At 42.0% G+C, this 24,353-nt stretch overlaps 1 protein-coding gene across 4 annotated transcripts in view; it reads left to right on the top strand.

Moving 5' to 3' along the window:
* The window catches only part of GALNT2 (polypeptide N-acetylgalactosaminyltransferase 2), a 220,806-nt gene that overhangs the window by 159,377 nt on the left and 37,076 nt on the right, over nucleotides 1-24,353 (top strand). For all 4 annotated transcript variants that reach the window (XM_033199314.1, XM_033199316.1, XM_033199315.1 and 1 more), the window contains exons 4-7: nucleotides 15,155-15,253; nucleotides 15,492-15,559; nucleotides 15,803-15,868; nucleotides 22,731-22,852. In XM_033199314.1, the coding sequence (XP_033055205.1) occupies nucleotides 15,155-15,253; nucleotides 15,492-15,559; nucleotides 15,803-15,868; nucleotides 22,731-22,852 (355 nt within the window). The remainder of the gene's footprint in view (nucleotides 1-15,154; nucleotides 15,254-15,491; nucleotides 15,560-15,802; nucleotides 15,869-22,730; nucleotides 22,853-24,353) is intronic.

Here is a 24,353-nt window from a genome sequence, read left to right as displayed (position 1 = left end):
CCTTCCTTCTTTCTTCTTTTCATCCTTGACATCCAAGTGCTGGGACTTGATATACATTCCACTGCTTTTCTCTGTAATGCACTCATGTCGGCCTGTTCCCTCTGCTTTCCTCTGCACTCCCCTTGCCCCATGAGAGTTGAATGTTGAATGTTTACTTTATGTCTCCTTAATTGGTTTCTGAGTGGTTTCTTTGGCTGAGTCTCACACAATACGAAATATAGTGTGATGATTTTGGTTATTTTTAAACCTACTTGTAAATGACCACTATTATTATTTCTCACCACTCTGGAATTCTATTTTTGGTTTCTTTTTTGATACATTACTTATTTAGGAAAGAGTTTCAAAATGGTAAGAAACGGTTTTTTTTTTTTTTATTTTTATCTTTTTAAACTTAGGTCATTGGGGACTTTTTCCCCCTCACTTTATTGCTGTGGAGTCAGACATTACAACTTTGTAATGTTACTATTTTGCATATATGGAGGGTTTTACTTTGGGCATGAGATGTAGCTACCTTTAATTGAGATTTTTGTTCCAGGTGCTATACTAAGCAATTTCCATGGGTTACTCATTTAATTCTCACAACAACCCTATGAGGTGTAGGTACTGTTGTTATTGTGACTAAGATTTGATAGTTAGAGAAACAGAACTTGCCCCATTAAGCAGGCAGTGGTAAGGTCTAAACAACAGCCTGCACCTAGAGGCTACAGTCTTCTCATTTCTGTGAATATTTGATGGGTATTTTTTTAAAGGCTAGTAACATCTATACTCGTTTCAAAGTTCAAATGTACATGTTCAACCAACCTGATTGATTACATTCAAAACCTTTATTATTGACAAAAGTGTTTGAAACTCACATTACAGTGCTAGAAGTTTCTGCTTATTTCTAAGCATGAGGGGCTTAGAAGGTGTATATGCATGGATTATACCCTTATCGACATAAAATTACCCCATTTTATTTTATTTTTATTTTTTATTTGTTTAATAGAGATGGGCTCTCACCGTGTTGCCCAGGCTGTCCTTGAACAAGTTGTCCTTTTTTGCCATACATTTTACTTTGCATAAATGTTAATCTCCTACTTTATTTCACTTATCCTTGATATGTTTTTGTATTTTATTGATTTTCTTTCTTTTTTTTTTTTTTGGGATGCCATTTTGTCTTAGGTTTATCGTTTATCTTTTGTAACAGCATATATTTTGATTTTTAAGCCAACCTGATGGTCTAAAGTTTAATAGACTCTTAGCCTTTTTTTTTTTAATTTTTATTCATTTACTTTTTTGGAGACGGAGTCTTACTCTGTTACCCAGGCTGGAGTACAGTAGTGTGATCTTGGCTCACTGCAGCCTCCGCCTCCCAGGTTCAAGTGATTCTCCTGCCTCAGCCTCCTGAGTAGCTGGGATTATAGGCACATGCCATCACACCGGCAAATTTTTGTATTTTTAATAGAGCCAGGGTTTCACCATATTGGCCAGGCTGGTCTTGAACTTCTGACCGCAGGTGATCCACCTGCCTTGGCTTCCCACAGTGCTGGGATTACAGGCATGAGCCACCACTCCTGGCCTCGTAGCCATTTTTATCTTTGGTCTGTCATCTAATTTTTAATGTCATTTCATTTTTCTCTTGCTTTTTCCATCATGTTTCTTGTACAGACAATATATTTTGTTTCACTTCGTTGTTCTTGTATTCTGTTGTTTGCTTGAGCCTTTTTTTATTACCTGAGAATAACTTTCCATTCCCTTCATAAGAATCATAAGTTCATAATGCATAGAATTCTTCTTGTGTCTTTTTTTTTCTTTAAAACTCTGTATGTGTTGTTTCATTGTGACTGGTTTAGTGTTGCCAAGAAGCAGGAAGCCATTCTGATTTTTTTCCATTTATTATGTTGTATCAATTAGGATACTGTAGCAAAACAGACGTTAAATTATTTAGCAAAATACCTGGAGAGGCCATCTAAGTCGGCTTCCCCTCACCTGGAAGCTCTTTCTGACCTTCCTCAGCACCGTCTTCAGCATTTGGGTTTTTCAGCTGCATCCTTTTTGCCTTACGTGGTTGCAGGAAGGCCACCATAGCTCCACGCATGTGATTGCTTTCAAGGCGGGAAGCCGGGGGCCAGAAATGGGCTTTTCTTGAGTGTCTCTCTGCTCTTAACGGCAACCTAAATGTCTCCCAGAAATCCCTTCTAGCACTTTCTGTTATAATTCAGGGGCCAGAACTACGTCATGGCTATTTGTGACTGTGAAAGAGGCTGGTGACATGAGTTTGTCTTAGGCCAGTCGAGGCTCGCCCCTGGGGCTTCACAGTTCTCCCAGAGCAAAATCTCTAAGATAGGAGCAAGAGGGAGACTTGGAAACTTGTATTTGTTTCGTATTACCCGGAAGGGCACGTGCACCTTCAGGCGTACGTTATAATAGAGTCACGAGGACCAAACATAAATACAGTAACTGTTGTGTTAGGAGCCATATACCAAATACCTTCTCGTTCTTTACCATAACATTCCATTCTGTCATCAACGGGAAGTTGATTTTTTTCCTCAAGATTCCAAAAGAATGCTGTTGTATTTGACATGAACAAAGTTTAGGAGAACCAGACGCTGGGTTCGCCTGGAGAGGGTGTGAACAAGTCATGCCAAGACAAAGTTGGTTCCCTGTTTTTTACGTGAACCCCCAATACGCCAGGGCCAAGGGAGGGTTAAAATAGTGACTCTTTTACTTCAAGCTGACATGCTTACTCTTATCCATGACTAGATGACCTGTTTGCCTTTCATCTTTGGAAAGAATAGAATCCAATGCAGCCTTTGATTACTGGTAATGGTAGAGTTAAGTGAAAAGTTGGTTTTTTGAGACGGAGTTTCGCTCTTGTTGCCCAGGCTGAAGTGCAATGGCACAATCGTGGCTCACCACAACCTCCACCTCTCTGGTTCAAGCAATTCTCCTGCCTCAGCCTCCTGAGTAGCTGGGATTACAGGCATGCACCACCATACCTGGCCAATATTTTGTGTTTTTAGTAGAGACAGGGTTTCTCCATGTTGGTCAGGCTGGTCTCGAACTCCTGACCTCAGGTGATCCTCCCGCCTCGCCTCCCAAAGTGCTGGGATTACAGGCGTGAGCCACCACGCCCAACTGAAAAGTTGGTCTTTTTAACCACAGACCAAAACAGAGCAATTCAGTGTATCTGAAAAAGAGTGGTGCCCTAAAACATCACCCTCCACAGAACTTAAGCTTTTCTCCTGTCCGCTTGGGACAATCAGAACTACTCAGTGGTCACACAGACTCCATTATTTGGCCCAGGTTTTGTGGAGGAGAACTGCAAGAGTAGGGTAGTAAAGAAAAGCAACTGCCTGAATAACCCCTAAGAAAAGTGCTCTAAAGGATTCACCACTTTGAGACAGGCAGGAGCAGATAAAAGTAAAAACACATCTCTTCGTGGAGCAATGGAAGTAAAAACTAAACCCTCAGACAGCTTGGATTCCGGAGCTCACATATCCAAGAGGACGATAGTGGGCACCAGGAGGCAGAGGGAGTTACTGCAGTTACTCTAGCAGGACTAGGGGTGCTGCTTGTCCCAGGGGACTAGCAAGAGGGAAGAAGTGGAATGTACAGTGTTCACATTATCTGATGAGCAGCGTGAGCCTCCATCCAGAAAAGGCAGCTTTTCCCCTGGCATCAGGGGGAATGAAAGTTTAAAGGACAATAATAATTTGGTCTCTCTGAAATGACTCCAGCCTTAAATGGTGAGTGGGACCGAGCAGCTGAAGTGTAGCCCTCGGAGGGCGTGATGAGAGAGCTCAGATGGCTTCATCCAGGGCTGTTATTTTCTCAACTTTCAATAGCTCTTGACTCTTGAAAAGTTTTCAGCTAAAATTTCGTGTCGGTAAAACTGGAGGCAATAAAGGACAAATGGTGCTCTTTAAATGAAGAAAAACATTTTTATTCCGTCAAATGATGGCTTGCTGAAAGCTTCAAGGGGAAACCTAATGTTTTTCCTCTTCTGGTAGAGAATACTCACCTATTCTGGGCAGCATTTTCTGCGGTCGGTGCCGAAGCGTGGAGTGTTTGGTGAGCGAAAAGTGTGTGTTTGGATTCTCTTCTTGGCCAGAGTGTGTGTGCACGTTTTTTTGCCTCTGGAACCCCTTGGCTTTTCAATGGGATTAGAGGACTTCAAAGGGAGTACAGTAAATGTGATAGGCTTGAGTTTCCTGTGTCACAGGGAGGATAAACATTTTGTTTTAGAACATGCTTCCGACTCCTATGTGTTGCAGAATGCAATAGCCTGCAGTATGCAAGAAAGCTATTTTAGACTAATAATTTCAAAGTGAGACAAACCTAAGGTGATTAATGGAGCTTATTCAAATCTCCTGCCTACCAGATTTTTAAGAAGCTTGATTTCACAGGGGTCCTGCAGAGGTTTTTAAATGTCTTAGGATTTGGTTCTGTTTAGTTTTGAAAGATCTGTATAGAATAAACTCAGTAGCTATTGGAACTAATCAGAAATTAGTGGATTTGGTGGAATATTATGCCATTATCACTGTTTGGAGGATTATTAAGAGTATGTTTTAATTAAATGAACATTATACAACAGCTAGTGAACTTTTTTCCATTTTCCTTTTTTTGGCTTCCATTTCCAGTTTACATTCTATCCAGTAGCCTGCCTAGACTTTCTATAGACTCCATAGCAACACATCTTGAAAATGTGAAACTGAACATCTGGTTTGGGATGGGCCCTAGTGGAAGTGCCCTGAGGTTGAGAGATTCATCCCCAGCCCAGTTTGGGGCTGGGCAGAGGAGGGCCTGTTTCCAATGCCCCTTCTACCTTGTGATGGATCCAGACTCCAGCTTGGGCTAGGTCTTATTTTCAGCCTGGTCATGTGGAGGCCTTATTCCCAGTGGCTTAGTCTTGACTCTGTCTGTGTCACGCTTCATAGTCATGGTAGACTTTGAGGAACACAGCGTGGGCTGGGCCACTTCATGCATGATGACCACTGGGGGTCAGATAGTGGTAGGGAGGGGGAATGGGAAATCAAAATCTGGAGGAGGCAGAGTTTTGTTTTTTGGTTTTTGGTTTTTTTTTTTTTTAAAAAAAAAAAAGAAAAAAAAGAAACCTCTTTTCTATCTGGTCAAATACCAGAGTTCCAGGTCCAATTCCAAAGCTCTCCAGATGAGTCTAATTATGGCTCCATATTAGAGAACTGTTGCACTAATAATACCTCTCACTCTTCTGTGTGTTTCTTAAAATGAGTTCTAAGAGCAACCTGTATAAGCCTTATCTTCGGGGGCCTTTTCAAATTCAGATTCCCGGGTTTCACCTAGACCTACTTATTCAGAATGGAATGGGAGAGGCAGGCAGAGCCTAGGCATGTTTGTTTTCATAATCTCCGTGAATGAGTGTTATGCTCACTAAACCGTCAGAGCTTTGTGATAATCAGAAATCTGTGGCCTTAAAGCAGCTGCCCTTACCGCAGAAGCAAATCAGCGTCCTGAATGAGGAGCACGTGCCCAGCCTGCGGTTGCCTCTGGCCTGGCTGGAGCCCCAGCTTCACAGCAGAGGCATATAGGAACATTCTGTGTCCATGGGCAGCTGCATCAGGCTGCCAGGACAGTCACCGAAACAACAGACCTGCCTGCCCTTTTCTTTCCCTTGAAATGGGAATCACGTAAGCATTTTCTATGGACGAGGGCAAGGAAACAGAAGGCATTCACCGCCTCCATTGCATCACCAGCTGTGTCCAGAGCCTTCATCCCAGCATCCTGAGGTGCTAACACATTCCCCCTCCCACCGAATATCTGTATATGAATGGGGAATGGGCTGACAAGCAACAGAATCTATTTTAATATGTTCCTTTGATTTTTAAAACTTCTGGCCCTGCTGGCTAATTTAATGCCCCCACAGGCTCTCTTGGCTCATCTCGTCTGGCTGATGAGTGCACATGGAGACTCTCAGACTTTCAGGTGCTGTGTTGGCTGGAGAAATAAAGCTCCAAGTGGCTGCAGGACTCCCTGGGCTGCTCCATCTTTCCGAACACATGTGGAGGCAGGTGCCTTGGCCTGGCTCAGAGGCAGGGGCCTCGCCACTCTCCTCCCAAAGTAAGTTAGGGGAGCCAGTCATCGCACCCGCGGGCATTTCTCCCCCTCCCCATTTCACTCACCCATCTAATGGTTGAGAAAACTGCCTGTGTTTATTCAGCTATAGAATTTGCTTGGATTTTTAACCATTTTTCCTTATATAGAGTAGCTCAGATCTACTCTGTGACTGAAGAAGGTGGGCAAAAGTACAGGGTGTAAACCTAAAGAAAGCAGAAGGAAGGAAATAAGGAAGGTAAAAGAAAAAACTAACGAACTAAAAATCCATTGGCGAGTACTATATAAAGCTTCATCTTTAAAAAATATAAATCTCTAAAAATGCTGATTAACAAAAATAGAGAAGAAACATTAATATTAGGTGTAAAAAAAACAGATATAACTAAGATCATAAGAAAATTAGAAGTATACTTTTATGCAAATAAATTTGAAACTTACATGAAATTGATAATTTTCTAGGGAAATTTAATTTACCAAAATCTCTTAATAAAAAAAATGAATAAGTACAAAGCATCAAAATAAATTTTCAGCAACAAAAAATTTGCTTTCTCAAAAATTCACAAAGCTCAAATGGGTTTGCATAAAACCCAGACTGTTTTAGAGAATAGAAAAGGAGGAAAGCTACCCTATTTCCTTCAGTAGTACCTGGCTATGAAACCAGAAAAACAAAGTATAAGAACAGCAAATTGTTCAGTTTATAGTTATAGACTCAGAAAATCCTAAACCAAATACTAGCAAATCTGATACAGCTTTATATACACACAAACACATATATCCATATCCAAGAAGAGTTTATTTTAGGAATATAAAAATGTTTGAATATCAGAAAATAATGTAATCTGTCTTCTCAGTGAATTGAAGGAGAATAGCTGTAGGTCATATTAATGGATGCGGGAGGGAAAACAGTGAGATTCAGCACTCGTGAGGGAGTTTCCTTCACCTGATGAAAGGCATCTGTAAAACATCTGTGGCAAACACAAAGCTGAATGATAAAAATCTACTTGTGTTCAATTTAAAGATAGGATCAAGGCAAGGTTGTTTTTTACCACTTTTAAAAATTGTATATTGTGTTGCAGGCCATAATCACCGCCATCTTAAGAATCACAAGATGTGTAAGTAATGGAAAGATGGGGACAAAATGTAGATATATTGATTTGTGGAAAATCTAAGAGAACCTGCAAACTGACTATCAGAACAAATAGAGCACAGTGAGGTGTTGAATACAGAGTCCACATACAAAAATAGGTATCAGTAATGGCCAATTCAAAAATGTAATAGAAAAAGAGACTCCTTTCACTGTAGCAAGCAGAACTGTTAGATACGGAGGAATAAATGCAATCAAAGATGTGCAAGACTTTCATGGAGAAAATTATAAAACATAACTGAAGGTATTTTAAAATGTCCAGTATTATAGAAATACTAATTTATTCAAATTAATCCATAAATTCAGTGCAATGTCATGCAGGGTTTTTTCATGGAACTTGAAGAGCTGATTCTTAAATTCATCAGGAAAAGCACATGGTCACAAATATCCACTGGCGTCTTGAAGAACATCGCCTAGTAGGGGCCATGAAGACATAAATATTTGGCATGACAGCAGTGGCATTACTAATCAGTGATGAAATAATGAACTGTTAAATCGTGCTGGGGCAATGGATTATCTACACAGAAAAAAAGGAGATTATAGATCTCCTTCCTCTGTATATGAAGGATAGCATGGAACTTGTCTGCATCCATTTCTGTTCTGGTTATCTGTGTGTGTAACCCTGCACCTGTACCACGCTGCCTTCATCACCGTGGCTCTGCAGTAATGCTTCACAGCTCCTCAGGCGTGTTGTCCTGCTATGTGTTGTTCTTCAAGACTCCAGTGGATAGTTGTGACCATTTGCTTTTCCTGATGAATTTAAGAATAAGCTCTTCAAGCTCCATGAAAAAACCCTGCATGATGCTTCACTGAATTTATGGATTAATTTGAAGAAAACTAATATTTCTGTAATACTGGGCACTTTTAAATGTCCTTCAGTTATGTTTTGTAATTTTGTCCATGATATACATGGATATACATAATCCTTCAATGTTTATGAAGGATATATAACCTGTTAAAACCTGTTAAAAGCATTTGTAGAAGTTTAAACATTTGAAAGAAAATTTACAACAATATATTAATGACCTTCAGTTAAGAAAACTTTTCCTGAACATTGTTACCCCAGCATCAACAGTTTGAAAACTCTTAAAAAGTATTTTGACAAAAAGCATTATAAACAAAAGTAAAGCATCTGCCACAGAGATTTTTGCAATGCGTGTGGCTGACAAAGGATAATGTCCAGAGCGTATAAATTGCTACAGCCAAATAGTAGGTAAAACCTAATCAAAAAGTGGACAGAGAACGTGAGTAGACAATTAACAGCAGAAACAATCGAGTCAGCTTCCTAGGCATATAAGATGGTATGTGGCCTCTCTAGTAATCAAGTACATGAAAGTTAAAATGATGACTACTTCATACCAATCTGGTTGGTGAAATTTTAAAACGTGGTGATACCTAGGGATGGTGAGAATGCAGAGCAGTATGGTCTCATACAGGTCTGGGCAGGAGTGACGCTAGGTCCAGCCACTTGAGATTAAGTTGGCTATGTCAAGTGAAGTTGAAGAGGTTCATAATGTGTGACAAGTAGTCCTACTTGTGGGTAAATAATACAGAGAAAGTTTCTCTGCTATCTAAAAAGACGGTGTCCACTGCAGCACTGTTTCTAACGGAGAGAATAATCAGCAGAAAAGAGATGATGTGTGGTGTGTTCCTTCCTCCAGTGGAAAGCAGTATAGCAGTGAGGGTGAATGAAATAGAGCTGTTTGTGTCAGAACAGATGCACCTCCCAAAAGGTGAAAACAGCAAGTCACAGCACAGTGCCATCTCTGCAAACTTCGAATAGATGCAGAAAAATGCTCGATATCATTTGTGAATACATACATGGGGAGTTTATTTAAAATACACATAGTAACAATGAAGCACCAAATTCAAGATAGTGATTGCCCCTGGGGAAGGTGAGGATTGAGGTAAGGGCTGTCATTATTACCTGTCATCCTGGCATGTGTCATTTTATTTAAAATTTTTAAAATCAAAGGCCCGTATTGCAAGATATTAAGACTTGGCAAGCAGAGTGGTACATGGATGCTTCTATAATATCTCTGAATTTTATGCATGAAATATTTTACACACATAAATACACAGTGATGTCCATTGCTGCCAAGAGGCCACCAGAGGCTTACTGCCTTGGTGAATTTGTTGCAGTCTAAGACTTGCCCCTCAGCTTTGCAAACCAGAAACCTTTTTTTGTCTTAGTTTTTTGCCGGCAAATCAAAACCAGATTTGTCTCTCAGGGGCAGACTCAAACTCAATTTACAAATTGAATGTATCTAGAATGCCAATATGATAATTTGTAAATACATATCACAGCAATCAGGACCTTGGAAATACCGTGACTTTGCATGATCCTCGTGTTGTTTGCCCTGGAGTTTTTCCACAGGAACCTGAGCCACAGCGCAAATGCCTGCTCATAGACACGCAGTTAGACGTAGCTGCTGTGGAGACCAGCATTTCACAGTCCCATTGCCAGCAGATTTGCTCCTACGTGGGACTCCAGTCCCAATCAGACCACACAACTCCCTTAGAGGGACTTCACTGGAAGTGCCTGCCGGCTTCAGGGAGGGACTGAGCACGCCCCCGAGCACGGGATACCCAGAAAGTGCCTGCGGAGGCTTGGCATTGTTTATAACTTTCCTTTTTTATTTTTGAAAGTATCTATTCCCCATCTCTTCCATGACAGAATCCTGTCTTTGTATAGGCATAAACTAATGCTCACTTACTAATCAGTTAAGTTGTGTAGTATTTTCCTTACAAAATCTGAATTACAAGGGCACTTCAGGGAGATGGTGCATATTCATCTAGGAATTTTTCTTTCCTGTGACCCTCTGTTTGGTCTTCGTGGCTATCTCATAAGAAGTGGGGTCTTACTTTTGCCCTATCCCCTCTCTGGGCCTTCTAGAGGTGCTTGAACTCTTTCTTAAAGAGAGTTTATTTAAATATGTTTCTCCATCTTCTCCCACCTTTCCATCTACTGAGCCCTTCTTGCAGGCCTAGGAACCCTTCACCCTTGAACTGACAGTGTATTCTCTACTCAGAGCCGCTGTTGCCTGTGGACTTGAAAGGTGTCTCAGAGCCTGTCTGGTCGGCTGCCTCTCCAAGTTACTAGAGAAAGGTCCACTCTGACCTCCCAGTCACCATTGACACACAGCTGCCAAATGCGAATTATAACCCTGCATTCATTAAAGTGACCTTGACAGTTTTCAGAGTCCTTTTTCACACGTTTTTATTTGGTGTTCCCAATAATCAGGCAAGATTGTAAGGGCCATTTTCACAGATGAGGAGTGATGTTAGTTGTCACACATCACACAGTAACCAAGGTTACCAAGGGCCCTTTGCAAAAACACGAGGTCACCTGGGGTGAGGGTGGGGCATGGCCTTCCCGGGGTAGAGTAGGAAACCTGTTTCTTTATTCTTCCCCACACCGTGAAACCGCCTTCTGTGATACTGGACAGAAGCTGGAGCTTCCCAGTCTGAAGAGCTTGCATTTGGTTATTTCATCGATACCTTGATCAAGCCCGGGTATAACATCTACCGCAAAGACAGATTCATTCTTCCACCCTGAGAGACTCACTAAACAATGTGGTTGTTTAGATTCACCAGTTTTTTCCATTTCCAGCTAACCAAGAGTTCAGGTACTGAAAGCCATCTAATCTCAGAGAAATTTAAAGCTAAATAAAGGATTCTTAAATCTTTATATGTCCAGTTTTTAAAGCCTCCATTTTACTGAGCAGGAAGTTTGCCGAATGATCACATGAGCACCAGAGCCTTGGACACTCAAGTGAACTTGAGCCCACAAAGTCAACTCAAAACCCCGCCCACTCTTCTCAGAGTCACTGCTTCTAGCCTGTGTTGTCTGGGAGAACAAACCTTACTGCGCACTCTTCCTGCCTCTGACTTCAAATAAACTACAGTTTCTACTCAATTCCCAGAGAAAGCTCAAGTATGAAAGTGCCCCTGGCAGCCGGCTCCCCTGTTGAGTTACTATATTGGGTGTTCTTTCACTGGCTCTGGAGTAGTGAAGACTGGTTGGCAGGGATATGGCTCTTTAAATACAAAATTTATTCTTTTTCTTTTTAAAGACATTCTTTAAGCCGACCCCACCTTCTTGGCTCAATGTGAGGATTTATTATCTAAATTCATATACGTACACACACTCACTCTAACTCGGGGATGTAAAATATTTCTTAGTTTTTACTTTTTATCTCTCTTTGCCTTAAAAATGGGATCCCTCTTAAGTTTCCTGAATGCCAGTTCCTAGCAAAAATGGATACCTTATGAATATGTAGATGAATGTTAATAAAATGATATGAATGCAGCAGCTATGCGTGTTCTAAAAAACGTTTCCAGAGCCCCGTGAGACTTCCAAACCCTCCTGGAAGATGAGGCTTCCTGCAGAGAAAAGGAAAATGAGAGAATAGGACGTGATTGGATCGGTTCCGTTTACTACGATTTAGCATGAAAAAATGCTGCCTTATGTCTCTTTTTAAATTCTCCTAGGGCTGCATAAGCCCATGTTGAGTAAGTCATTCAACCTAGGTCTGCTGGGCTCAGCAGTTCCCGCTGTGTTAAGTGGGACCTAATTGCAGAGGATAGCTGCCTCCTAGGGCGGAGTCCTTATTCCATTAGCATTACAGATTGGGTTCTTGGGAATGACATTCTTTGGTAATTTGTTTACAGTTGAAGTCTTGCAGATTCTCACTTCCTTAATCTAACAATCTGCTAATTCTTAAAATTTGGAAAAAAGAAAGAAAAACCAGCCTATCAGTCTACTTGTCAGGAAAGACTTAGCTGTCAGGAGCTCTAATGAGGTACGATATTAATTCCTGACTGTATTTTTCCCCCAAACAACAGTGAAGAGTTTCCCCCCAAACAACTAGTATATTGTGCAATTTCTCATGATTAATTAAAACAGTAACTATAATAAACAAAAGAAGCTCATTTTGTGATTCCGACCCAATTGCTTTTTAATTGCACTGCTTTTCATGTTTCTTTTCAAAATTCGCTTTTCTGAAGTAGTCACGAGGGAAAAGGAGTGTCTGTTGAACACTTTCTCTGAAGGTGCGGCCATTCCTGTGGAATTGCTGGTCAATGTTTGGCAGCTGCTAGACCATCCACTTCAGTTCTTAACTCCTTAAATGTTTTTAGCGATGGCTGAGTTCCAAATATGTATGTATTTTTAATCTATCTCCTTTGTCCACTGATTTCCCATCTTAGATAGATATTATCTCTAATTTTGGGAGCAGATAATTCATGGTTGTGGTAAACAATATTAAGAGCTACAGTGGGATTATATTAGGGCCGGGCATGGTGGCTCATGCCTGTAATCTCAACCCTTTGGGAAGCCAAGGCGGGCAGATCATGAGGTCAGGAGTTGGAGACCAGCCTGATCAACATGGAGAAACCCCCGTCTCTACCAAAAATACAAAAATTAGCAAAGCATGGTAGCAGACGCCTATAGCCCCAGCTACTTGGGAGGCTGAGGCAGGAGAATTGGTTGAACCCGGTAGTCGGAGGTTGCAGTGAGCCGAGATCGTGCCACTGCACTCCAGCCTGGATGACAAGAGCAAGACTCCATTTCAAAAAAAAAAAAAACCCTACATAATTTTTAAAAAATGTGTTGGTCCCATGGAAGGCATAAGAGTGAAGGGAATGTGTCCCGCCCACTGTGAAGGTTTGAGTCTTTATGTCAGCTGAAATAAACTGACAATAGATGAATAAATTTGTTATTAGTGTGCAAATGTGCACAGGAGCCACACAAAATATGAGACTCAAAGAAGGGCCAGATGGTTGAAGCTTAAATACTCTCTTCATAGGGAGAGGCAAGTGAGGGATGTAGGCAATTTTAGAAGAGTAAATGATGTTTAGGGGAGATGATTAGGATGGAAATGCAGACAATAGCCTGGAAAAAATTTCCTCCAGGGTCTTGGGGAGGTGGTGACAAGTTATGGGAAGGTGAGGGGCAGAACTCCACTGAGAACAGAGGTTATTTTATCATGCAGGTAAATCAGGTGACAGCCTTTAGAAGAATAATTGAAAGAATAAGTGAAAAGTCTCTCCAGGAGTGGGATCTTGGTATGGGCTTTTAGTTTCTTCTGCTATATGAGTTAATCTCTGGTTAATGTAGATTCCAGAGAGGGAGTCCAAAGCAATTGCAAGTCTTCTGGATGAACTTCCCTCAGGCAGATAAGAGAACTTGAGACAAGGGAAGCTGGAGGGGGTGGGGAGGAGAAGATCAGAGAGAGACCTTGGTTTTGAGGCTCATTTCTGAGGTCTCTGAATCTGCTTGATTCAAAGCACTCAGCATGCCAAAGCAATATAATTTAGGGTATCATTTTCTGAGCCTCAACAAAGATTTTCTGCTTCTTCAATTCTGGTGGCAGTGTGTTTAACTGCTAGAGTTGCAGGAACATTGTGCAAATAATAAATGCCAGCAGGGAGGGAACCTCAGCATGGGACAGATGAACAGGCCCCTCTTGCCACCTCACAGGCAACACTGTTCATCCTCATGACCACAGGGCATCAACATCACCATTTAAGAACTGTTTTTCTGAAGCCAAAGCTTCTTTTCCAAGCTGGTATCAGTAATATTACAATTTAGTAACTCTGAATGCAGTCAAACCAGAAATTAAGTGTTTCTAAAAGTCCTCGCGGGCTGTCGGTCCTGCCCAGGTGTGTTTTTCTCTCAAGATTCTCTGGGAACATTGCTGTGTACTAGGGTGCTCTTCAAGTCTGTAGACCCTGCCTTGAAGGGTTCCTCCTGATGGGTTCTGCTGAGCCTGGTAGACCTCAACTGCTTATTTCTAGTGTATGATACTTTAGCATCTTCCACCTACACCTATCAGCCATTTTTTAAAATAGCTATTCTGGCTGAGCACCGTGGCTCATGCCGGTAATCCTAGCACTTTAGAAAGCTGAGATGGGAGGATTGCTTGAAGCCAGGAGTTCGAGACCAGTCTGGACAACAGAGTGAGACCCCCATCTCTACAAAAAATCAAAAAAATAGCTGGATATGATGGCACAACTGTAATCCCAGCTACTTGGGAGGCTGACATAGGAGCATCACTTGAGTCCGGGAGTTCAAGGCTATAGGGAGCTATGAACGTGCCACTGCACTGTAGGATGGGTGACAGAGTTGGACCCTGCCTCCAAAAAAAAAAAAGAGCTACTTACTGTTCTTCTAGTCTTGTGTCTGTCTGTAGAGCTCAAATTTGAGAGGTGCCATGTTGAAATCTGCCCCTGCTTTGTAGGTCTGGCCTCCGAATCAGCTTCTGTGCAGAGGTGATCCCAGGGTTCCTCCCTACCACTAACAGGAAAAGGAGAGCTCAGGCAGGCTCAGGGTCCCATTGACTGTACCCTCACTCCATCTCCCCATCTTCACTTCACCACTGCCCTCTGGGGTGTTTGGGAATGGCCTTCCAGGACAAGGGACATGCATCCCTGCTGTCCCGGGCAGGGAAAACCTCCAGTGGGTCCACTGTTCATGGTGAGAGCCAAGTTCCAAATATCACCGGAGTACCACATGCTTGTTGTAGGCAATGTAGAAAACAAGAAAAGAGCAGTGGCACACAGTTGGTTCTGCCCCTCAGAAATTACGACTGCAATTTGTGAAAAGCGCATCTCTAGAGGTGTATCTGCTTGAGAGTAGAAATGGGATTTCACTGTTTTAAAACACTTTTTTTTAACGTGTTAGAAAGATGTTCTCAATATGTTACTTTTTGCCGGAATCGTTCATCTCTCAGAACGTAGCTCCGGTTGTGTTTTTCTGTTTCCTTATGTCCCATTGGCAGTTCATCTCAGAACAGGCCAGGAACTTCTGCAGATAACAAGTTAATCATAGCATGTCCATCCCAGTTGATCGGTCTGCTTGTTCTCTCAAGGGCTAAACAAGCTGTGGCTGCTCTGCGGGTTGTTGTTCAGGGGACCATCTTTCTCTTCCTACAGGTGTCAGCGGAAGCAGTGGCGGGTAGATCTGCCGGCCACCAGCGTGGTGATCACATTTCACAATGAAGCCAGGTCGGCCCTGCTGAGGACTGTGGTCAGGTGAGGCCAGGAGATGCACCTGTCAGGGGTATTAAGACATTAGCTGTGTCCCAGGCACAGTCAGGCCAGGGCTGTCAGTGGGGGCTGCAGACAGGGTCTCCTGACTGCTCGGCACAGGGTGCAGTGGGTAGCTCCTCCAACCAAGGGTTAGGACCAAGATATGAGAATTTCCTACCCCAGGCTAAAAGTTTATACCCCTAAAAGACCTTATAAACTTTATCTTCTTGTCTTTTCTTAGTGTGCTTAAGAAAAGCCCACCGCATCTGATAAAAGAAATCATCTTGGTGGATGACTACAGCAATGATCGTGAGTACTGATGCTGATTTCATCCCTGTGTCTGGCTCTTTCTGGGCACCAGTCTTCCTGTAGTGTAGCGGGGGTGCTAGTGAGGTGTGAGCAAGCCAGAAATCAGATCCACAGAAAGAAGAGGTGCCTCTGTGATGCCCCGAGGAGATAATTGGCCCTTAGATGATTGAGAATGCTGTGGTTGAATGCAGAGCCCTTTATGAACTCCAGATTCAAAATGCTGTGCTTCTTTTCTTTTCCTAGCTGAGGACGGGGCTCTCTTGGGGAAAATTGAGAAAGTGCGAGTTCTTAGAAATGATCGACGAGAAGGTAAGATTCTTCTTAATTCGGTACCAAGACAGTTGAATTCTGACTTTTCCTGAGCCCAGTAATAACATGAAGTGCTTTAGCTCAAAGAGCAATTAATTGTCTAGCTTTTTTTCCTGTCTCCGTCTATCAGAGCCACTTGGGAGACTTCTCCCGGCAAACACAGGAAGGACATTAAAAGCTTGACTAATTGAAATTATTTGTATATTAGAGCAAGATCAAATTACATTTTTATTTATGTATTTAGAAAATTGGCTTCTTTCTTTCACAACCTAGGAAGTTTTATCAGTCCCTTGAGTACAAAAGTTTAGAAGAAAAACAAAGATTTAGCAATAAGAAGTTGAGTGACTCCATGCTCCAGGCATCTGATAAAATAACGGGGATTCAAGTTTGACAGCTGCTGAAGGTGAACCATCCAAAATGGAGAGAGAGTGCTGCAATTATATGCCTATGTGATTTTGCAAATGCCAGCCTTGGAACCTTCTGTCAGTCTTATCTGTGCTGGAGCTGAGCTCATGAAGACTATTTTGTTGGCAGTTAGAAGAGAGGCTGTAAAGGAGGAAAGTAGTACTTTGGAGTGTCTGGGAAGGAAGCTCCAGTCACAATGTAATTAACATCCAGTGTGTCAGTACTGTTAGTTACCCTGATGACTGAATTGTTAGGCTCCTCTATGGTCGGGAGAAATCTTTCAGTATAGGAAAATCTCAGAGCTTTGAAGCCCATGCCACATTTGCTATGTAAGTCTGACTGTTGATCCAGGAGTGGTGATTGTATTCCTTGATCAGTGCAAAACTCTTTCTTCTCGTTATATATACACTCTAGCTGGAGTCAAGGAGTGAAATTTTTCTTACCAAGAATCTTACTGGCCAACACGGTGATTAAGCCTGTTAGAACAGCATCATATTTTAACCAACTAGCGTTATCAACCTAGACATTCAGGATACGTAAACAGTGGGATAAGCCTTGCCTTCTAAACAAGCTCTCTTTGCCAGACTCACATCAGTCCGCCAAGCCTGGAATAAACCAAAAAGGGGGCAATTTACTGCCCCCTAAACAACCTTCAAAATAACTTTATGAATTTAAACCCAAAGTATCTGCCATCCCACCCCATCACCTGGCACAGGCTTTAAAAAAAAAAAAAAGAGGAGGAGAAGTGGGGAAGGAGGAAAGAGAGATAATGTTGGCACTGTAAATCACGTACTAGCCTTATCTAACAGTGTCTTTGTCTTTAAACTGCTGAGAAATCAGAACAATGCTTCTCAGTATTAACTTTCCACTAGAATGTTCATTTGGGTTGAACCCATATTGATTTGTTGGAGAAGGCCTGAGAAAGGTGGGTTGCGAGAAGCCAGATTATGGGAAGCCTATATGGAACAGCTGAAATCTGTAACAATTGAATGAGAAAATATGTGCACACTTGCACACACACTCATGTATATATGTACCTGTGTGTGTGTATAAGAGCCCATCTATTGAAGCATACACACAAAGTGCTTGTAGTGATGCTGCTAGATGACAAAGTAAATTAATTGCCTAAAATATTATGGTAGTGAAAGAGCAGTCTTCGGATCAATATTCTATGGATTTTGTTGTGCATTGATTCTTAACCTAGCAATTTATTAGAAGCACCTAGGGAATTTAGGACCATGTCTTGCCCTCATTCACAATTAAATAGAAATTTCTGGATTTCTGTGGGTGGGACGTGGGCAGCTGCATTTTTAAAAGCTGCTAAAATGATGCCGACGTACAGTGGAAGTTGAGAGCCTAGTACTTTCGTTTTACAGATGGAAGTACTAAAGCCTGAAGAGGTTAGATGGCTTTCTCAAGGTCCTACAGCTAGTTAATGACAATAGTAGGACAAAAACCATGTTAATAATGAGTTAAACCTTTTTCTCTGCATTTGTGGAGATAATCAAGTGGTATTTCTTTTTTAGTCTGTTAATATGGTGAAATACATTGGTTGATTTTCAGATGTTAAACCAGCTTTGCATTCCTAATATAAGCCACAGTTGGTCATGATACAGTATCCTTTTAATGTATTTTTGTTAAGGATTTTTATACCTGTGTTTTAATTTTCTTAAAATGTATTTTTCCAGTTTTGGCATTACAGTTTACTAGCCTTATAAAACAAGATGGAAAGTGTGCCCTTCTATTTTATTTTCTAAAAGAGTTTGTATAATATTTTAATTATTTCTTTTTTAAATGTTTAATAAAATTAACCAATCTGGACCAGGACTTTTCTTTATGGAAAGATTTTCAATAACTAATTAAGTCTTTTTAATGGATATAGACCTATTCAGATCTGCTGTTTCTTTTTGTGTCTGTTTTGGTGATTGTCCTTCAAGAAATTTTGTATTTCACCAGCGTTTTTATATTTATTGACACAAAGTTGCTTATGATACTGTCTCTTTTTTTACTGTTTGTTGGAGTAGTATTACTATTTTATTGATTTTGGCAATTTATATCTTCTTATTTTTTTCATCTGTCTGCTGTTCGTCGACTGTTCATCTTTTAAAAGAACCAATATTTGGCTTTTGTATTAGTCAGGATTCTCCAAAAGGACAGAACTAATAGGATAGATGTATATATAAATGGGAGTTTATTAAGGAATATTGACTCACACAATCATGAGGTGAAGTCCCACAATAGGCCATCTGCAGCTGAGGAGCAAGGAAGCCAGTCCGAGTCCCGAAACCTCAAAAGTGGGGAAACTGACAGTGCAGCCTTCAGTCTGTGGTCGAATGTCCAGTAGTCCCAAAGCTGAAGAACTTGGAGTCCGATGTTCAAGGGCAGGAAGCATCCAGCACGGAAGAAAGATGTAGGCCGGGAGACCAAGCCAGTCCAGTCTCTGTCTGCATTCTTCTGTCTGCTTTTATTCTGGCCGTGCTGGCAGCTGATTAGATTGCGCCCACCCAGATTGAGGGTAGTTCATTTAGATATGGTATAATCATTGCTGTGATTGGCTTTGGGTCTGCTCTTTGGCTGTTTGTTCTCTATTTGTATCATGTGCATTTTTCCTTTTTGTAACTGTGTTCCTACTTTCTTGCCTTCTTTTGGATTCACTGATTGTTTTGGTATTCCATTTGAATTATTATTGTAGCTTTTCAGCAATACTTTTCATGTATGCACGGTTGCTCTGAGAATTACAACATACAGTTTTAACTTATGACAATCTGCTTAAGAGTCAATATCCATTTTGACTATTTCCATTTCCTTTCCTATGTACTATGTACTATCGTTAATCACGTTTTTCGTCTACATTGGTCTTAAACCCCACGATACAGTGTTACATTTTTACTTCAAAGAGTCAGCATCTATTAAATAAGGAGAATATGTGGATATGTTAAGCTTATCCTCATATTTTCCATTTGTAGTATCTGTTTCTTTCCATAGATTGGAGTTTTTATTTAGCCCAAATAATTTTCTTTAGAATTTTTTCTCCTAGGCAACACAATCTCAGATTTTATCTGAAGAATTTTTTTCTCCTTTGTTATTGGAGGCTATTTTCTCAGAGTAGAATCTGAGTTGACAATTAATTTTTCTTTCAGCCCTTTAAAGATTTCACTCCAGGCAGGGCACCATGGCTCACGCCTGTAATCCCAACACTTTGGGAGGCCAGGCGGGCAGATCATGAGGTCAGGAGTTTGAGACCATCCTGGCCAACATGGTGAAACCTGTCTTTACTAAAAATACAAAAATTAGCCAGGCATGGTGGCCTGTAGTCCCAGCTACTCGGGAGACTGAGGCAGAAGAATCGCTTGAACCTGGGAGGTGATGGTTACAGTGAGCCGAGATCGTGCCATTGCACTCCAGCTTGAGTGACAGGGTGAGACTCCGTCTCAAAAAATTCATACTGTTGTTCCCTTGTATGTTGTGGGTCTTTTCCTCTGGCTGCTTTTCGGGTTGTCTCTATATCTGTAGTTTTTTTTTAAGCAATTTGATTATGATGTGCCTAGATTTAGTTTTCTTTATATTTATCCTGCTTCAAGTTTGCTGATGTAAATTGAATATGTAAGACGATGTTTTCCACCAAGTTTGGGAAATGACTGGCCTTTTATTTCTTCATGTATTTTTTCTGACTCATTCTTGAACTTCAGTTGTACATCTGTTATACCACTTGATATTGTCCCATAGAACACTAGACTATTTCCCCCTTAATTTTTTTCTCTGTCCACCAGATGGATCTGTTTCTGTTCCATCTTCAAGTCCACTAGTCATTCTGCCATCTCCATTTTGCTATTAAGACCAGTCATTGGATTTTTCATTTCAGATAATTTCATTTTTAAGTTCTGGAATACCCATTTGATTCTTTTTTATACTTTTTATTTCTTTGCTCAGATTCCCCACCCATTTACTCATTACAATTGTTGCCTTTGAGTTATTAAACATATTTAAAATAGCTGCTTTTAAATCCTCCCCTGCTAATTCCAACATCTGGGTCATCTCAGGGTGAACTTCTAATGGCTTTTTTTCTCTTTGGTGTGGTCCCCATTTTCCTATTTCTTCTCATGTGTAGTGATTTTTTATTTTATAATGGACATTGTGGATGATATGTTGTAGAAACACTGGATTATGTTATCTTTCTCTAAAGAGTATTCATCTTTGTTATACTGGGCAGTTAAATTACCAGATGATGCTGCTGAACTTCTGTAGGCTTTTTTTGTACTTTGCTAACTTTGCTAGGATGAGTATAGTTTTTTTTTATTTTTTATTTTTTGTTTTGTTTTGTTTGTTTGAGATGACGTTTCTCTCTTGTTGCTCAGGCTGGAGCGCAGTGGCGTGATCTCGGCTCACTACAACGTCTGCCTCCTGGGTTCAAGCAGTTCTCCTGCCTCAACCTCCCGAGTAGCTGGGATTACAAGCGTGTACCACCGCACCTGGCTGATTTTTTGTATTTTTAATAGAAACGGGTTTCACCATGTTAGCTAGGCTGGTCTTGAACTCCTGACCTCAGGTGATCTGCCCGCCTCAGCCTCTCAAAGTGCTGGGATTACAGGCATGAGCCACCGCACCCGGCCATGAGTCTGATTTTATGAGTCCCTTATTCATGATACATAGTCTGTATTCCTATGTGTGGTCTTTCTGAAGTTCCTGCAGAAGAACTGAGGTCTTTACCAAGCATGTCACACTTGGCAGAACTCAAATTCTAAACTTCATTTTCTCTGCAGTGGATAGCAGCTGAAACTTAGTTTTTTCTGCCTTCTAACTGTTGCTTTTCATGTTGGCTTGTTCCTGCGTGGTTCAGGAGTCAGCCAAAGATTTAACAGGAGGTTATTGCCAGATTTGGGGCCTACCTCCTTTCCAGGATCTCCTCCTTCAGTTTCCAGATACCAGAAGCTCTGAACTCTCCATCCTCTGACAACTCAAGCCAATAAAGGCTGCATTGCAGTGGATTGGAGAGCATCCTCGCGGGAAACACCATATAACTATGGAGCTTGCTCAGTGTGATTTTCTTTTTTTTTGAGACGGAGTCTCGCTCTGTTCCCCCAGGCTGGAGTGCAGTGGCCGGATCTCGGCTCACTGCAAGCTCCACCTCCCAGGTTTTACGCCATTCTCATGCCTCAGCCTCCCGAGTAGCTGGGACTACAGCCGCCCACCACCTCGCCCGGCTAGTTTTTTTGTATTTTTTAGTAGAAACGGGGTTTCACCGTGTTAGCCAGGATGGTCTCGATCTCCTGACCTCGTGATCCTCCCGTCTCGGCCTCCCAAAGTGCTGGGATTACAGGCTTGAGCCACCGCGCCCGGCCATGATTTTCTTTTTTTAAGGGGTTGGATCCTGTCTAGTTTCTGTCTGCTTCTGGCTTTCAAATTGCTGCTTTTTATATTTTGCTCAGAGTTTATAATTGTTTTCAGAGCAAAGGTTTGCCCAGTAGAAGTTGTTTTGCAATTATCACAATGTGAAATCTTTAGTCTTTTTCCCTGTTACAGCATGCAGCCACATAGGAATCACTGAAAACCCATTTCGACTGTGGAAAAAAGTACTTAGCAGACTTGTCCTCACAAGTTATGAATAGTTGCATCATCTTCACATAGAAAATCCAGCATATATAGCAAAAGCCATTTATGACCACAACATCCAGGGATAAATAAACTATTATTTATTTAATTTTATTTTTTATTTATTTTGAGACAGGGACTCACTCTCACCCAGGCTGGAGTACAGTGGCCCAGTCATGGCTCACTTCCCAGGCTCCAGTGATCCTCCCACCTCAGCCTCCCAAGTAGCTAGAACCACAGGCACAGGCCACCACCCACAGCTAATTTTTGAAATACACTATTTATATTTTGTGTCATAATGAACATGCACATTATTAACAGATCGCAAGTATATAAATTGTAGATTTGACCAACAGTATAACTAATTTTGCACAGCAGGGCTTTGCAACTTATGTTATTTGGCTCCTGATAAGTCTTAAAAGGCAGAGATATTCACAACACTGTTACAAATATTATCACCACTAAAATCACCACCATTAGCACTGGAAGTCTCTGGGTGACACCTTCCTTAGCCCATTTAGTTAGAGAACTGTTGCTGTGTCAGAGGAATGTAGTTTTAAAAGTTCCACGTTTTGGTTACTTGATAAAGGAGACTTCAGTAATGTAAAGGCCTTTCTCAGAAGACAGTAGTTCTAGGAACGTTGTCCTCCCAGTCATCCAATATAACTATTAAAATTAAAAGTTCTGACAGTCATCTGTCTTGGTGACCAGGGAGCAGTTTGGATCTCATCCAGCAAGTTGACAGTAACCTCCGTGCCTAGAAAGCAGGCTGCAGAGCTGCGGGCAGGGAGGCATCGCCGGTTGGCGCGGGAGTGTGCTGGCTCCGTGGCTGCTCTCTCCTGACGTGCTTTCCAACTCACCTCCACAGGCCTGATGCGCTCACGGGTTCGGGGGGCCGATGCTGCCCAAGCCAAGGTCCTGACCTTCTTGGACAGTCACTGCGAGTGTAATGAGCACTGGCTGGAGCCCCTCCTGGAGAGGGTGGCCGAGGTAAGGTGACGGGGGCGGGGAGGAGAGTCAGGTGGTGGGTGGTTGGTAGAGGGGACAGAGGGGAGCATGGCCCACGGGAGGTGTAATGTGGGGAGTGGGGCATCAGGGCTGGCAGGGGCTGAGCTCGCCATCTGCAGTTTTCCTTGACAGAAAGAAAATGCCTTTGGGGCATTGTAGAAAGACTGTTTTACTGGCTGTAGGAATCCATCAGTAGGAGGAACCATCCGTTGACAGGTAGGAGGTGAGGATCAGCAGAGGCTGGTGAGAGCCTGATTAGTTGAAGGCAGCCCTTTTCACGGGAGCAGTTTCCTTCCCCGCCTACAGCTTCGCAGAGTGCTTAGAACATTGCCCGGCATCTAACAGGTGCCGTCTCTTGCAGCTCGAAGAGCGGGGCGTGCTGGGGAAGCTGTTCCTGGGGCCACCTCTCTGCTCTTAGTGAGTAGGGCAGATTAGCCCAGCAGGCTTCCAGGCTCCTTTGGGAGAGTGGGGTGGCTAGGAAGCATACAGGGGCCAGTGGGGTTGTCAGAGGGTGATCCGCGGCTACTCTTCTGCACCTTCTGCTTTCTAGAAACATCATTGCTAATATTACATTTGGCCTTTGTCATTTCTCTTGTCTTCTGCTTGTTTTATTGACTTTTCTTTCCTTCCTACCAAGAAAGCACTTCCTTGGGGGCGATAAAGCAAACTTAATGAAAGGAAATAGAAAATGAACAAGTAGTTCTGCCTAAGCATAGCAAGGGTAGCTGATGGGCTTTGAGTCATGGAATACTAAGTAACCACAAGCTACTAGGAATTATGAAAATTGTATTCACGACCCTGTATCAAGTTGGGGCTACATGATAGACCTTTTTTATATGTTACCTTTGATCCACTTGTTATCTCCGTTTGACAGGTAAACAGGCTGGTGTTTGGGGAACTTTAATAACGTATGCAAGATCATACAGGTGACAGAGCCAGGATTGCAAAGCCAGTTCCATTAAATCCCTATCTGAGCCCCTCTCTTAATACATATGCACACAGCTATATCCAACAAGAACCCGCCCTGGGATCCCCACCCACCCCAGCCCCACAACTTCTTGCTCTCCCTGGCTATGCTCCGCCAGGCTATCTCTCAGGGAAGCGCATTCAAAACCAAAACTGCCACAGCAGTGTTTGGGTGTGCGAAGGCCACTCAGCTCTGTGGTCAGATTGTCAGAACTGCTTTGAACACCCTCTCCTAAATTAAGGGGAGAAAGTGCCAAGCCTATTAACTTTCATTAAATCTAGCCTGATGAAACAAAATGTAAGGTAGATTATATTCTTTAACTCCTACACCTAGAACCAGACTGAGCCGGGCAAGGGACGTTGTGTTCTTCTCTGCCCTCGGTGCACCACACAGGTTACTTTTCCCTGTAAATTTGCACCTGGGCGTTACGGAGCTTTGCAGTGTCCGCGTGTTCCTAATTAGCATGATCCTTCACCTGTTCCTCTGATGTGTGTATGTTCTTAGCTCTGCTGGTTA

Source organism: Trachypithecus francoisi, unplaced genomic scaffold (genome assembly GCF_009764315.1).
Source record: "Trachypithecus francoisi isolate TF-2019V2 unplaced genomic scaffold, Tfra_2.0 Lachesis_group5, whole genome shotgun sequence".
Taxonomy (NCBI): Eukaryota; Metazoa; Chordata; class Mammalia; order Primates; family Cercopithecidae; genus Trachypithecus; species Trachypithecus francoisi.
This window is presented reverse-complemented; position numbering and strand designations above follow the sequence as displayed.